Source organism: Xyrauchen texanus, chromosome 17 (genome assembly GCF_025860055.1).
Source record: "Xyrauchen texanus isolate HMW12.3.18 chromosome 17, RBS_HiC_50CHRs, whole genome shotgun sequence".
In the NCBI taxonomy this organism is placed as follows: domain Eukaryota; kingdom Metazoa; phylum Chordata; class Actinopteri; order Cypriniformes; family Catostomidae; genus Xyrauchen; species Xyrauchen texanus.
This window is the reverse complement of record NC_068292.1, coordinates 20154345-20167921: the sequence shown is the minus strand read 5'-3', so window position 1 is coordinate 20167921 and position 13577 is coordinate 20154345. Positions and strand designations below refer to the sequence as shown.

The window sequence follows — 13577 nt, the reverse complement described above, 5'->3', positions numbered from 1 at the left end:
GATGGCACAAACAACAGCACACTACAGAGAGCTTTTGTTTACACACGTCTGCTGTCCTACAACAATACTATACAGTTGGGGGCAGGCACGTCCGCAACAACAAGCACACACGTTATACACAACAATAACCCAGCCAACACTCAATAAAAATTTACCCTTTAGCTACATACACATTGCTGCAATCAAAGATTCATTCAGATCTTTCAATTGACATTATACAGCCTATGCTCTGTTTGAAACATGGGTGGGTTGTTCGTAAATTCAAGAACAAGTTACAGGTTGTTAAAGTTACAGGACACAATAAAATTTCAGGAATGGATTTGTTTGGAATCGCACAATTATGCCAAACCACATGCAGAGCTGGAAATGGGAGGGGGGTGCAAGGGACAGAGTCCGGGGAGTGAATTTACAGGGATGCAGTTCCAATTCAAACCAACATGATGACACGGGAATTCAACATGCTGCTCTGCAATTTTCTGGCACCCTGACATCAACTCCATTCACTACATAACTGCAAAGCATATAATGTATGCCAAATTGATTGATATGTGTAATTTTAGCTAACTTGATCTTGCCTGCTAAAGCTGACGAATTACAAGCTACCTTGCTTTGTAACTTTCAAATAATATCAACAACCTTCTCTTCATACTAAATGTCAGGTACAAAGGATAAATGATCGTTTCTTGATCGTAGTACAGCATATGATATACAAAACATACAACAGTGCAACAGTAAACTGTCTGATATAGTTCGGTAGTATGTAGCTGTACGTGAGAGACTCTCCTATTCTACCCGCTCCGTACGGGACTCGAACCGATATCTCCTGCGTGGGAGACGTAACAAGGAGACTAAAGGCTACAGCCTCTAGCATCAGAGGCTAGCGACCTCTTGAAGTCAGGAGAGTGAGGTTTATACATTGCACAGCTATCTATCAGCTAGCTCCCATTGCTCCCATTACACCCCCGTACAGTTACTCAGCTTGCACAAAACCACGTGACGTGAAACGGAAATACTTTACTCTCTCAAAATGTCCGCGGCCGAGGAAGACACGTTGCCTCATGAGGATGATGAGTTTGAGGAGATGGAGGCGAGTGGAAGCGGTGAGGATGATATGGAGGGAGATGGGCAAAACGGGGAAGGAGAGGGCAAAGTTTATGTTCCCGGTCTGGAGCCGCTCAAGCCGGGAGAAGAGCTAGAGATGGACCGCTCAGCATACCGAATGTTTCACGAGTGCCAAACAGGTCAGTGTGATGCATGACCACTACCACAATCATTTTCATTCATGATTATAAATACATGTGATTTGCTTATGCGGACAGGGAGCCAATATCTAGCATGTTGTCACTCAAAAGATATCAGAATTACCTGTGTAGTACAACTTTTTAGGACAGCATGGTAGTACCATGGTATATTTGAAGTACATTAAAGTATTGTATATAATATACTATGTGTGTGTGTGTGTGTGTGTGTGTGTGTGTGTGTGTGTGTGTGTGTGTGTGTGTGTGTGTGATAATTATATAGTTATTTGTTATATAAGTATCATGGTATTAACACCCGATAGCATCACCTGACATGGTTCAATCAGACTTTAAAAGAGGTTTTTGCAACACAAATAAATTTATCTTTTGGGCTGATGTGATACTTAAATGTATCTCTGTCCCATAATGTGTTGCGTTTTAATATATTTTGCATGATTAAAATCTGTAACCATTAATTATAGTAGAGAAGGTATGTTCGATTAATAGTTAACACAAAAATTATACATTTTCTCTCATTTTTTACTCACCCTAAAGTCAGATCAAACCCATATCATTTTATTTCTTCAGTAGAACACAATTGAATATATTTTTAATGGAGATATGATGTTTGTCCATTCAGAGCAAGTGGATTACTTTTATACTGCCTTAATGTGCTTTTTCAGAAAACTGGTCACCAATCACTTTGTGTGGACAAACATTTCAATCTCCATTCAAATTTTTGTGTTTTGCGTGGAAAAAAAGTCATATGAGTTTGAGACCACTTGAGAGCGAGTAAAGGATTTTTGGGTGAACCATCCCTTTTAATTGCCAGAATGTTTTCTGTTCCAAAATCATGGATGCCTGCTGATGTTATTGATTAATGCTTAACAAAAAATAACAAAAACACATTTTAAGTCTTTAAAGGAAAATTGTAGTGGTGAACAGTCTCATTCCCTTGCAGGTGCCCCATGTCTGAGTTTTGATGTGGTGCATGACAGTGAAGGAGAAGGCCGCGAGCAGTTTCCTCTCTCTATAGTTCTGTGTGCTGGGACTCAGGCAGACACTGCACTCAGCAACAGGTAGACTGACAGGACTGCTGCCAGAGCTTTGTTATTTTTATTAATCCGTAGAAATAAATAAAAAGGAACTTCATGCTTTGAGGTGTTTGGCTTCCAAACAAGGACTAACAGAAGATTTTCTCAATCTGTATCCAGACTTATTGTTATGCGGATGCACAATCTGCATGGAACTGAAAAAGAAAAGATGAGGATGAGGATGAAAGCAGTGATGGAGAAAGCGATGAAGAGGATGAGGATAAGAAACCACAGTTGGAGCTGGCCATGATGCCACATTATGGTGGAATCAACAGAGTTAGAGTAAGTACAGTAATTTTAATATTAACCTTCTTAATATATATTTTTATTAAAGTGAATAATAGTTTCACATTTTAAATGTATGTTATATGATGGGCTCTTATAAAGAGTGCTATGCTTGATGCGCAACACTGTGCTCATCAGGTCTAATTTAAAGTTTTGGTTGAACTATCTCTTTAACAGTGATTTTTTTTTGGAGGAGTTAATTTGATGTTCCACTTTCTTTTCAGAGTTTGGACATTAATTTTATTACCACCTGTTGGTTGAATCTCGCAAATGTAGGAACTGACTTAAGACTTTACGCTGAGAAAAGACGTAGTTCTGACTAGTCTTAGTGCAAAATCTCAAATGACACTTTACGGCACTTTAAGAACATCCAATACACCCAAAGTTTGTGCACATACACCCACAGATAGCGCAGGCACTCCAAACTATGGCCACTTTCTCTGGCACTAAAATTGTATTAGACTCAGTGCATGGCCATTGTGTGTTGCGCTGCGTCTAGCATGGCCACGAAAATAGAGCCCAATTTCTTATTTTAATTAAGTTATGTATCTGTTCTATTATTAGCTGTGCCGTATGCAAATCTTAAACATTATTTAGTATATATTTTGAATTTCTCACGTTGGTTTTGTGTTGTGCTGCTTTCTTGGATTGTCATAAGACAAAAACCCATCTTTATTTTTATACGGTATCAGGTCACCCAGCGAGGAGATCAGACATTGGCTGCTGTCTGGTCAGAGAAAGGGCTTGTAGAGATTTTTGACCTCCAACCTCAACTGGAGGCAGTGCACAATTCCTCAGCATTGTCTGCATTCATCAAGCAGGAGAAGGAAGCCACACCTCTTTTCAGTTTTTCTGGACACATGACAGAAGGGTTTGCCATAGATTGGTCACCCAAGGTACCAGGTAAGTTAGAGGTATGAATGAACAACCCTGCATATGAACTAAGCATTTAAAGTTTTGTGAAGAGACAGGTCTTGGACTTGATCAAATAAGAGAAAGATATGGCTTCTGACAAGGATTTCTCAGTTAATCAATTAAAAAAAAAAATCTGTTTCTTTTGAGTCTTTATTGCAGTGATTATAAATAATAATTTAATTTTTACTTGCCTTAGGACGTCTGGTAAGTGGCGACTGCAAGAAGAACATTCACGTCTGGGAGCCACAGGAGGGTGGGACTTCCTGGAAGATTGATCAACGGCCTTTCAGCTCACACAGCAAGTCTGTTGAGGATCTACAGTGGTCACCTACTGAAGCCACAGTATGTCAGTCAAAAGAGAAAGATGCCATTAAAATACTTTCTTAATATTAACATAAGTAGTCTTATTAGGGAAATGTGTTACATTAGTAATTTACCTTTCACCCTCAGGTTTTTGCATCCTGCTCAGTGGATCAGTCTATTCGGATTTGGGACATAAGGGCGCCACCTAATTCTATGCTTTCAGCCAATGAGGCTCATTCTTCAGACATCAATGTTATTAGTTGGAACCGGACTGAACCTTTCATTTTGTCTGGGGGCGATGATGGCCTCCTGAAAGTTTGGGACTTAAGACAGTTCCAGGTGAGCAAGAGAAAATGCCTTTTAATATTGTTTTATAACTTAAGCATTATCAAAGTGAAACAAACATTAATACTGCATAATTACATTAATAAGTACACTTAAACCCAGCAGGTGTGCATCTATGTATTTGCTAAAGGAAGTCAAATTCCCCATTAAACAACAGGAGCGTTTTTGTCACTTGGTGTAATGCATGATACAGTTTTCAGCATATTGAGTAGTGTGGCCATATTCATTTTAGTTTGTCAGTCATGTCAGCTTATACCTATTTCTTTTTACTTTGTTAAATACATTTTGAAAATCTCTCTCTTTTAACCTTTTCTCAGTCTGGACTTCCAGTGGCCAGTTTTAAGCAACACAGTGCACCTGTGACCTCAGTTGCATGGAGCCCTGTTGACTCCAGTGTGTTTGCGGCTTCTGGTGCAGATGATGTTATCAGCCAGTGGGACCTGTCAGTGGAATCGTGTGACATGGGGGGACAGGTAGAGGGCTTAAAACAACTGCCACCACAGCTACTGTTCCTTCACCAGGGCCAGAAAGAAGTGAAGGAGGTCCACTGGCACCCACAGATTACCGGAGTTCTTATTTCCACTGCTTTGTCCGGATTCAACATCTTCAGAACTATTTCTGTATAACTCTTTGTTTGTGAGTGACTGGACAGGTGTTTGTTTCAGGCAGGACAAATGTGCATGCATATGGTTTTAAATGTGCATAGAGGGATACATGTAAATGTCTAGGAATGCCTGACTCATGTACATATTCATTTCTGTTATTTTTTTTGCCTCACCTTTTTCTAGTTATTCTCGAACCAAGCTTTTTCTTGAGGCAAATAATTGTTATGAATTCCATATGTATACCGTTATAGAAAAGTAAAACTCGGTTTTGACAAAATGTAGTGTTTGTGTATTAGTTTTTATAAAGGGTCTGAAACTAATTTATAGTATTCACTTAAGATCCTCTTTTTAATTGTAAAAATAGACACTAAGAAGAACCACTAGGTAATTATGATTACTTTTAAACACAAAATATGTCAGGCCCAGTAATTGACATAAAACTGAAAGGTGCTCTTGTCAGACTGCAGTTTATTTACAAATCATAAGCCTCAATGGAAGACTTTATAATCTAAAGAGGAAAAGTATGTAACATAAGAAAATAATCCCCTCCAGTGTAAGTATGAAGTAAGGATCAATAAGAAGTAGGTATATTTAAGTTATGTTTTATAGCTGATGCAGGAGGTAAAATAATTCTGGATTTTGGGTTTAGAGTTGAAGTTGCTCTAACACATCTGCATGCCTGTCCAAATTAAATGTATTGACATCTCTTTAGATGGTTGATTGCAGTTACACACAATCCATAATATGAGTAATTAAGAGTTCTTCTGAAGGGAGTAAATGATAGAAATGTGGATACAAGGATTTACTCTTTGAATTGTCCAATCATACCGTCCTGTAAAAATCTTTTTTTTTAATAAAAATGAACCCATACTGACATGCGATCAAAATAAAATGGGAGATTTAAAGATTAGGATAGTAAAATATTCATTTATTTACTTGCAGATCTTAAAATCAAGATAATAACAATAGCATACAAAAACGACTTACACATTTTGGTCTTGTCCGAACTACAATCTTTTGATGTGCACAGTGAGGTTTCCGAGTCAATATAAAATAATTTCTGATTGTCTGTGACTATATATCCTTTACTATTTAAGTCCAATAAATGTAAAAGAAAAAATTAGATAAATTGTTTTTGCAAAGCTTTCCAAGCTTCCCTTTTTTAATATGGCCAATAGCTAGAACTCGTATGAGCCAACCAGCATATGCAAGTTGGTTTTCATTCACAGTTTAAAAACTAAACATTTTAGACTTGTTTAACAATAAGTAACAAGATAAACTCTTGAGAGAGAATTCCAGCATTTGTGAAAGCATCTTCATACAAAAAGAATAAAGCTTTATCACTGGCTTTTCAGTGAAACAAAGCAAAACAAATTATAATAATATAGAAACTGTAATGGATAAATAATTTGGGCGAAAAACATTGAGTAAGGCACTGCATATTTGACCATAATATAAACAATAATTTATGACTATTTGGTTAAGGAAATAAAACATGCAAATGTTTTTCTAAGCATTATCCATTTTTACATGTTCAATAAACTCCAGCAGTCTCTCTCCACATGATATTAAAGTAGTGTCCCAGTTATTGGAAAAAGGCCCTACAATGGAGCTGTGAAGTGAAAATATTGAATGCTAAATCTTTTTTATATGTCTAAAAGTTTAAAGGTCTGAAAACACTTGTTCTTTGATTCTTCTTTTTGTTAAGACAGCTCTCCTTGTCCATGGAGACATTCAAAATTTGTAGTTAGACAATTCAAAACAGACAAAACATTTAGATGGTCTTCCTTTCATTAAGTATCCAGTAATGAGCAAACACCATCATAAACTTCTTCGTAACATTTTTAACTATTCCAGTTATTACCTCATATAAAAATTGTCATGAACTCTCCCTTTTTTGGGATGTTTTAAAGAATCCTGATAATAAAAAAAAAACTCTGTTCACATGCTATGACCCATCAACAATCCCAATAACACAACTTTCTTTTGGTCCTCAAATGTTGTCCTCACAATGTAATTTTACAAACCAATCTCATCATCAAACTCATCCTCAAAAGTGTATCCTTGATCTCCATTTGCACCCTCCTCCTCTGAATCCGTTTCTGAAAGATGCTGGACTTCTCTTCTCGTGTCCAATGGCGAGACTCCCTCATATTCTGAGTTCACTGAGAAAGAAGGGCTTGGAGTGTTGTCCACCCTCTGAATACTTAGCTCAGGTCGTCCTGGGTCTTTGTCACAAGGTGTTTTCCCACTGATCTCCTGCATACCATTACTTGGTCTCAAGTACATGTCTTCTTCACCTTCCACATCTAGCCCCTCATTTACATCCTGTTGACTGATGATCTCATCCCGCTTGTCGCAAAATCGAACTTTGGGCCTGAGCCCTTTGGATTTCAAACCATTCTCCTCGTTAAGTTGCTCGTCTCTTTGACACACCACTTTGGACATACTTTCCATTCTCTTCCTCTCATTCAACTCATTCACAGCACTCTTTGGTGAAATCGTAACATCTATTGTGCTCTTGCCAGGACTGAAAACCTCCTCACTCTCTTTGCTCCCTGTCCAATCCAAACCCAGTGTCAGTCCATCCATCACTCCCAGTACATCTCCTAAAATGGATGGCCCTAAATCAAAGTCGAGGTCAAAGGAGGACACTGAATCTGAATGTTGGAGCTCACTTGGATGGTTCTCCTCCGTCCATCCACTTTCACCATCGTGGTTCATCTGAAACTCTGTGGTCTCTGCAGCGGCTGCAGGGACTGCTGAAACAGAGTTGGGATTGGGACTAGAGGGGCCATGGCTGGACAAGAAGGAGGTGTCACCAAAAGCATCCCCACCACGACCAATGTGCATGGTGTGACGGAAATCACCCAGTGGAGCGGAGATCATTGTGGGGTCCAGACGGGGGGCTCGAGATGATTTGTGGAGAGGCATGCTAGCAACTGAGAAAAGATATTACACAGTCAGCTGCAGGAGGAGAAAGGTTTGCAATTAAAGTTGAATAAAGTGGTTATAAAGAATGTATTGTTCCTTGTCTCTTTCCTCTTCAGAGTGCTTTCTCTGTCACAACTAAAGTATTCAAATGGTGGACTAAATACAGTGAGACTCCGCTGCACAGCTGTAAGTTGTAAGTGGGATGGAACCAATGACTCACGCTCATACAGTAGATCTACAAGTTTACTTATATCTAGGCTTGTATTATTATTATTATTTTATAGCAATAATCAGGTATTAAAATTACATCACGTTGCAACTATGGCGCGCGAAAAAGATAAGCGATTGCGTAAGATCTTTGAGAAACAGTTGACAAACACCTCCGACCCCAATGCCAAGCACAGACTTGTATGTGAGGCGCGTGCTATAAAGCATTCTTCCCAGAGGCTCGCGCGAGGTCCAAACAACACAAGTCTCAGAGAAACATTAGAAACGTGCTCCAAATAGTTTAGCTAACGAGTGGATAATAAATAGTTACCTTGACTTACAAACAACTGTGGCTTAGGCATTCTTGTCTACAATATAATTATTTTGAAGAGCAGGATCGGCGATCAACGGTATATACTTAAAAAATCACTTTCTATGATACATTTAATAATTAGCACGTTTCACTCATAACAGTTATTTTAAAATCTTTCAGGTCAAAAGTTAAGGGAATTTATTCAAAGTAATGACAAATATCGCCATTTTTGTGGCCTGACCTAACCATAAACAACTGCAACAGCTGGAAAGTGAATCAATTCTAGCCGCCTCCAACATATCTTGTCTCTGAGGTTTTAAAATTATAAATTATACGCATATATACAGGATAAAACATAAAATTAAACATTTATACGCATAAAAAACCCCCCAAAGGGACAGTTTAATTGCAGTCAAAATCTTACCTGTGTTCTTTCAAACTCAAGCAGAAGTCCTGCCTTTTGCTCAGGAATAATTCCTCCTGTCCAAAGAAGCTGTGACTGAAAATAATTCGTCTCAAATTGAATATTTCAGTGCTTTGAATATCAGGGGACAGCAGTAAATTGGGCGCCCCACTGAAAAGTTCTGGATTCCAAACGAGTTAATAAACGTGTGTTTGGCAATTTTATTATACTTCTTTGCTCCTCTTTAAACCAATGTCTTTAAATATTTTCTCTTTCGGTCTTTAACTTACTTTTTCGCGTCGCTCTTCTTTCCTATGTTTCTTTTTTCTCCTTAAGGGATGGGCGAGGAAGTGACGTGACTTTTATATGGGAGCGTTTTTGGTGTCACAGTGAGTTGTTGAGGACTGGCGCAGCGCGTCGTCTTGTGTTTCCCTCTCTGAACGAGATTTGTTTATTTAAGCTTTTCGTTTATTTTAGCTTATCGTTTATTTTAGCTTTTCCTTTAGTTTAGCTTATCGTTTATTTTAGCTTATGTGTTTCCGAGCTCTTTTCTACTTATTGTGCTGTGGTGGACACCCTCCAGCCCTATGAAGTGTAGAACCAGGGGCGTATGAATGGTTTTGAAAAGAGGGGGCGGAAAAAAGGCATACTTTGAAAAGTAGTGGACAATGGATGAAGCAAAAAACCAGGGTCGTGATTGTTATGCCCCTGTGTAGAACTGGTTGTACAGTTTATGACATTCTGCATTGTTGTCTATTCCATGGATGCAGTACGATCATTATTGAAAACACTTTTCAGTGAAATCCAGTCTTTCAACATTTCACTCAGAGCTTGTTGAGGCAGAACCTGTACGAATAGTTTTATTTAAGCCCTTATTGTTCTTTTCTAATCTCCTCAATGATCACTTTCACCATTAATATTAGGCTATAATAAGATTGCAAAGAGCATGATTAAAACCTTCATGATTAAAAATGCTACCTCTTTTTGTAAAAAGTCCAACAGTGGTTTTAAAACACAGGGGAATGAAAATTATATGCGAGAGGCTAGAACTGACATAAATTATCTTTAAATTTTTTCTGCTCTGGTTACCTGTATTTCCTGGCTGGGAAGAGAATTTAAGGATGCTGCAGCTGAGCCATGAATCACATCACATCACTTCCTCTTTCTAGCACAGCTATGGCCCACTGAAAACAAGTGTGGTAACCAAACACAATGATGAAACTCTGGAAGTATTCGCAGTGCATGAGATCATACATAATACCCAGCATTTTCAAGGATGAGAGAATAGCCACTTCATGAATTAAATACAAAGATTGATCTGTTTTGTCTTCAGTATTCAAAATGAGTCTTAACAGTACATTTGTTTAGCTCCCCTCTCAGTTCCCTATATTTCAACAGTAATACCAGGCTGATGCTGTTGGTGTTGCTAATTCAATTCCTTTACTGTTGTGCTTTACTGTTTAATTTGAAAAATTCTAAGAAAGAAATTATAATAATCCAGAGGAGCCAAAAACTGCATTAAGTAATCAAAGTAAAGAGTGCACTTGCTAAATATGAGCTGCATAAAATACAACACAGTAGATCTGATTCAGCTTCTTGAATATAATACCAATACATATAACAAAATGTAAATACACTTGAAGCTGCTCATTGAAAGGCATACCACTTCAAGGCATTTCAGAACAATTTAATGTTTGCAGCATTTCCTTACTATAAAACTTCTTGTGTGTGTATCTACTGAATCCATATTTTCTAAGGTAAGACACTGCTGCTCAGGGGCTGTGGAAAATGGAGGCCAAAACAGAGAGGAAATCTATTTACAGTTGGATTCATGTGCAGAGTTCATTTACTTCTGTAAGTTTACTTCTCTATGTTATTGGACTGCTAAATGTAGCTGTTATTATGTATTCAAGCTTCATAATAACACACAAAGTCACATTATATGAACATGCAATTTAATGGCCCATATATCCCACCAAACCCATGGACTACAGTTTTCTGCTGGGAACACAGTCTCAGTTCTGGATTTGATGTTAATTATCGCGATATATGACAACATTGTCTTACTTGTGTAAAATGAGGACTGCATAGGGATATGTCAGCCTGAATACAGAAATTCATACATCTTTCTTATCTAAATGTCAAATGCCATCTAATGGTGTTATGAAGAATTACTTTGAAACGGTTGATTCTAAATTATACGAATGTAATAAATAAATTAAAACTGAATTCATAGTATAAACGTAATAACTGTGTTTATTTATTTTTTATAACCTATTTTTAAATTGTAATAGAAAAAAAAAAAGAAACTTTTAATTTGAAAAATCCGTAGTCAGATTACGCCTGTACTATCAGTTCCGTGTTGCTGCCTGCTTTGTATGTTAGAGGATGTCTGACAAAGCAGTATCTCCCACAGAAAATCAAAAAGATGAACCTTCGATACAACACACTGCCACTGAACATGTTGGATTATCGGATGAGAAGAAAAAAAGTATACTTCTTAATTATATAAACGAGAAGAGAAACGGTTATTAATTCAATTCTAAGCACTAATGTTGTTTTACTTGCCAGCAGTGGCAGGTCAGTAGCTTGCTACTTCCGCAAGTTCAAACAGATTGACAGCGCGGCCAGCCAATGAAGTTGCAGTTTGAATGTAATCGGCCAATGACAGGCAGGCATGTGGTTCTAAGTTACCATAGCAGTGGAGAAGTGTTTGTGAGAGTTTTAAACAAATTTAACCAGTATTAAAGCGTAGATACTTTAAACAAAATGATGTGTAAACGCTATTGCAATTAATTTAATGGCTTAAGGTATCCTTATGTATTAATATTAGTTGATACATAATCAACATGCGCTGGACGTTCAATCTGACTGACTTGAAAACTAAAGCTAGCTACACAGCTAACAGGGGGTTGAACGAGCTGTCACTGGAGCAAAGAGCAAATATAATCAAATGTGACGTGATCATGAAAATATAATACAATTATTATTTAGATTGTATGAACACAAGTATGATCATGCAGAATTCAAATGTTTATCCAGATTCCAAAAATATTCTTCCTTCTTCAGCCATTAGGTGTGAGCAATAAATTTTTTTACACAAAAGAAATAAATAGCTACATGACACCTAATAAAAGTGTTTAAGACAATTTATTAAGTGATGGATATTATTTCCTCATTGGCCATTTATAACATATTATGTCATATAATATCTGAATATGCAGTGTATATTGTCATGATGTACTGTCTATTGTAATGTCTTACCAAGTATTTCTAATCTAAAACAGTTGGGAAAATATGGTCCAGGTAAATGTTCTGAATATGATGTTGATTTTCCTGAATTATCCTGATTTTATGCTGAACAGTTGATGTGCTGTTGAAGGCGGTCGGTGACACACCCATCATGAAGACAAAAAAATGGACTGTGGAGAGAGGCAGGACTGTACAGTCTCTCTCACAGTTCATCTCACGATTCCTCAAACTGGAGCCTAGCGAACAATTGGTACGACATTCACACCACCTCAGCAGTGCAATGGGAACATGGCTTGAAAATTGTATTTGACTAATAGTATGGAAGTAATAACACTCATGTAATCAAACTGGAAAATTACATGAACTACAGTGTTCGTTTTTCTTATTACATTACTATAACTGATGGATAGTTCTCTCACCCTCTTTCCTTTTTTCTTCTTTTGTCAGTTCATTTATGTCAATCAGTCTTTTTCTCCATCACCAGACCAAGAAGTCGGTGTACTTTTTGAGGTATGTTGGGTTTATTCTCCAAATGCTGCTCTGCCCCATCTGGCTTTTTAAGGAATCTGTCAGTTATTTTTCTGCAAGTAAACTGAGATCATTTCAGATTTTCATTTTGACAGTTGTGCAACCACTGCAGATAATTTTTCAGAGTTTTTGAAGATCTTCCTTCTCACTTTTTCCCCTGACTGTCCAGGATAGGTCTGTGTAAAATTAAAAAAGTTTTTTTTTATTTTACAGTTTGCGATTTGAATTGTGATTGGTAAATGTTTTTCCTTAAAAAGTTTGCATAAAAAATGTCAGTGTTCAAAAATGCATTTCAGGAGGGAAAAAAATGTCTGTATAAGTGATAGATGATAGTGTCAGTTATTTCCGATTTTAATCACTTTCCCAATTTCTGTTCAGTTGTCTCACTGGTACCTTTATTTGCACACTGCATTCTGATCTTTAAAAACTTGTCAGTGTGCAAAATATGTGCACCAATTAGAATAGTGAATTAATTGTCACAAAATTCGGAGTAAAAATAAATAAAACGTTTTTAGATATTGTTGATAAAATTGCAGCAGTTTAGAAATTGCAGATGCTCATATTGCGATTTTATTGTGATTGCACTGCCCTAGACCAGCATGCTCAAAACTTTCAGAAAAATGTAACAATCCTCTATTCAAGACATGATTTCTGTTCCAACTGGAAAAGTGTTTGTAGGCTTAATTCTGTTTGAGATAAATCATGTCATTAAATTTCATAAATCATGTCATGTCATTAAATTTCTTATCAATTTAATTTTAATAAGTACACAGTTAAGTTCAAATTATTGCCATTTTAGTGGGCATTTCTATGAAGGTCAAAATCCTGACAAACCTTCCTTTCTTTTCCAATGTTTTACAGTGTTTTGGAAGTGATGGGAAACTAGTTCTCCATTACTGCAAGTCCCAGGCCTGGGGATGACCGTGCAGCCTGTGTATCTCTCTCTCTCTCTCTCTCTCTCTCTCTCTCTCTCTCTCTCTCGCTCTCTCTCTCTCTCTCTCATTTATACACTTGCACACATACAGAAACACTCGCCTTTTCACATCATCATAGTTTATGTAACTTATTGATTATTTGTATTTTTTGTAAATAATAAATTGTAAATACTATTGTAAACATTGTTTCATCTCATTGGAAACAAGTGAATTGTGAAGA

At 37.2% G+C, this 13577-nt stretch overlaps 3 protein-coding genes across 4 annotated transcripts; 2 read left to right on the top strand and 1 right to left on the bottom strand.

The window, feature by feature from the left end:
- Positions 1-994: 994 nt before the first annotated feature.
- On the top strand, positions 995-5060 carry grwd1 (glutamate-rich WD repeat containing 1). The gene is given in 8 exon segments (XM_052147362.1): positions 995-1241; positions 2200-2317; positions 2453-2493; positions 2496-2614; positions 3310-3520; positions 3729-3874; positions 3983-4174; positions 4498-5060. Coding segments are annotated over 8 exon segments (1350 nt in total). The 5' UTR covers positions 995-1027; the 3' UTR covers positions 4807-5060.
- Positions 5061-5709: 649 nt separating this feature from the next.
- Positions 5710-9159, bottom strand: LOC127658206 (uncharacterized). Of its 2 annotated transcripts, XM_052147371.1 has the most exons (3): positions 8933-8979; positions 8664-8738; positions 5710-7727 (listed from the first exon to the last, which is right to left on the bottom strand). In XM_052147371.1, exon 3 carries the CDS (start codon positions 7717-7719, stop codon positions 6805-6807), a length of 915 nt encoding a protein of 304 aa, XP_052003331.1. In that variant the 5' UTR covers positions 7720-7727; positions 8664-8738; positions 8933-8979; the 3' UTR covers positions 5710-6804. The 2 variants fall into 2 exon arrangements, with proteins under 2 accessions (XP_052003331.1, XP_052003330.1); XM_052147370.1 differs by having other exon boundaries at positions 5711-7727; positions 8664-9159.
- A 1847-nt stretch (positions 9160-11006) lies between these two features.
- Positions 11007-13491, top strand: LOC127658212 (ubiquitin-like protein ATG12). Its single transcript, XM_052147378.1, has 4 exons — positions 11007-11133; positions 12008-12144; positions 12342-12404; positions 13284-13491. The coding sequence occupies exons 1-4, from the start codon at positions 11031-11033 to the stop codon at positions 13341-13343; spliced, it is 363 nt and encodes a 120-aa protein (XP_052003338.1). The 5' UTR covers positions 11007-11030; the 3' UTR covers positions 13344-13491.
- The last annotated feature ends 86 nt before the right edge of the window (positions 13492-13577 follow it).

Bases quoted from the DNA above. Each gene is read 5' to 3' on its own strand.
- LOC127658206 (XM_052147370.1), bottom strand. From the start codon at position 7,719: ATGCCTCTCCACAAATCATCTCGAGCCCCCCGTCTGGACCCCACAATG.
- LOC127658212 (XM_052147378.1), top strand. From the start codon at position 11,031: ATGTCTGACAAAGCAGTATCTCCCACAGAAAATCAAAAAGATGAACCT. The intron at 12,145-12,341 runs GTACGACATTCA...TTCTTTTGTCAG, and splicing joins TGGAGCCTAGCGAACAATTG to TTCATTTATGTCAATCAGTC. The intron at 12,405-13,283 runs GTATGTTGGGTT...AATGTTTTACAG, and splicing joins AAGTCGGTGTACTTTTTGAG to TGTTTTGGAAGTGATGGGAA.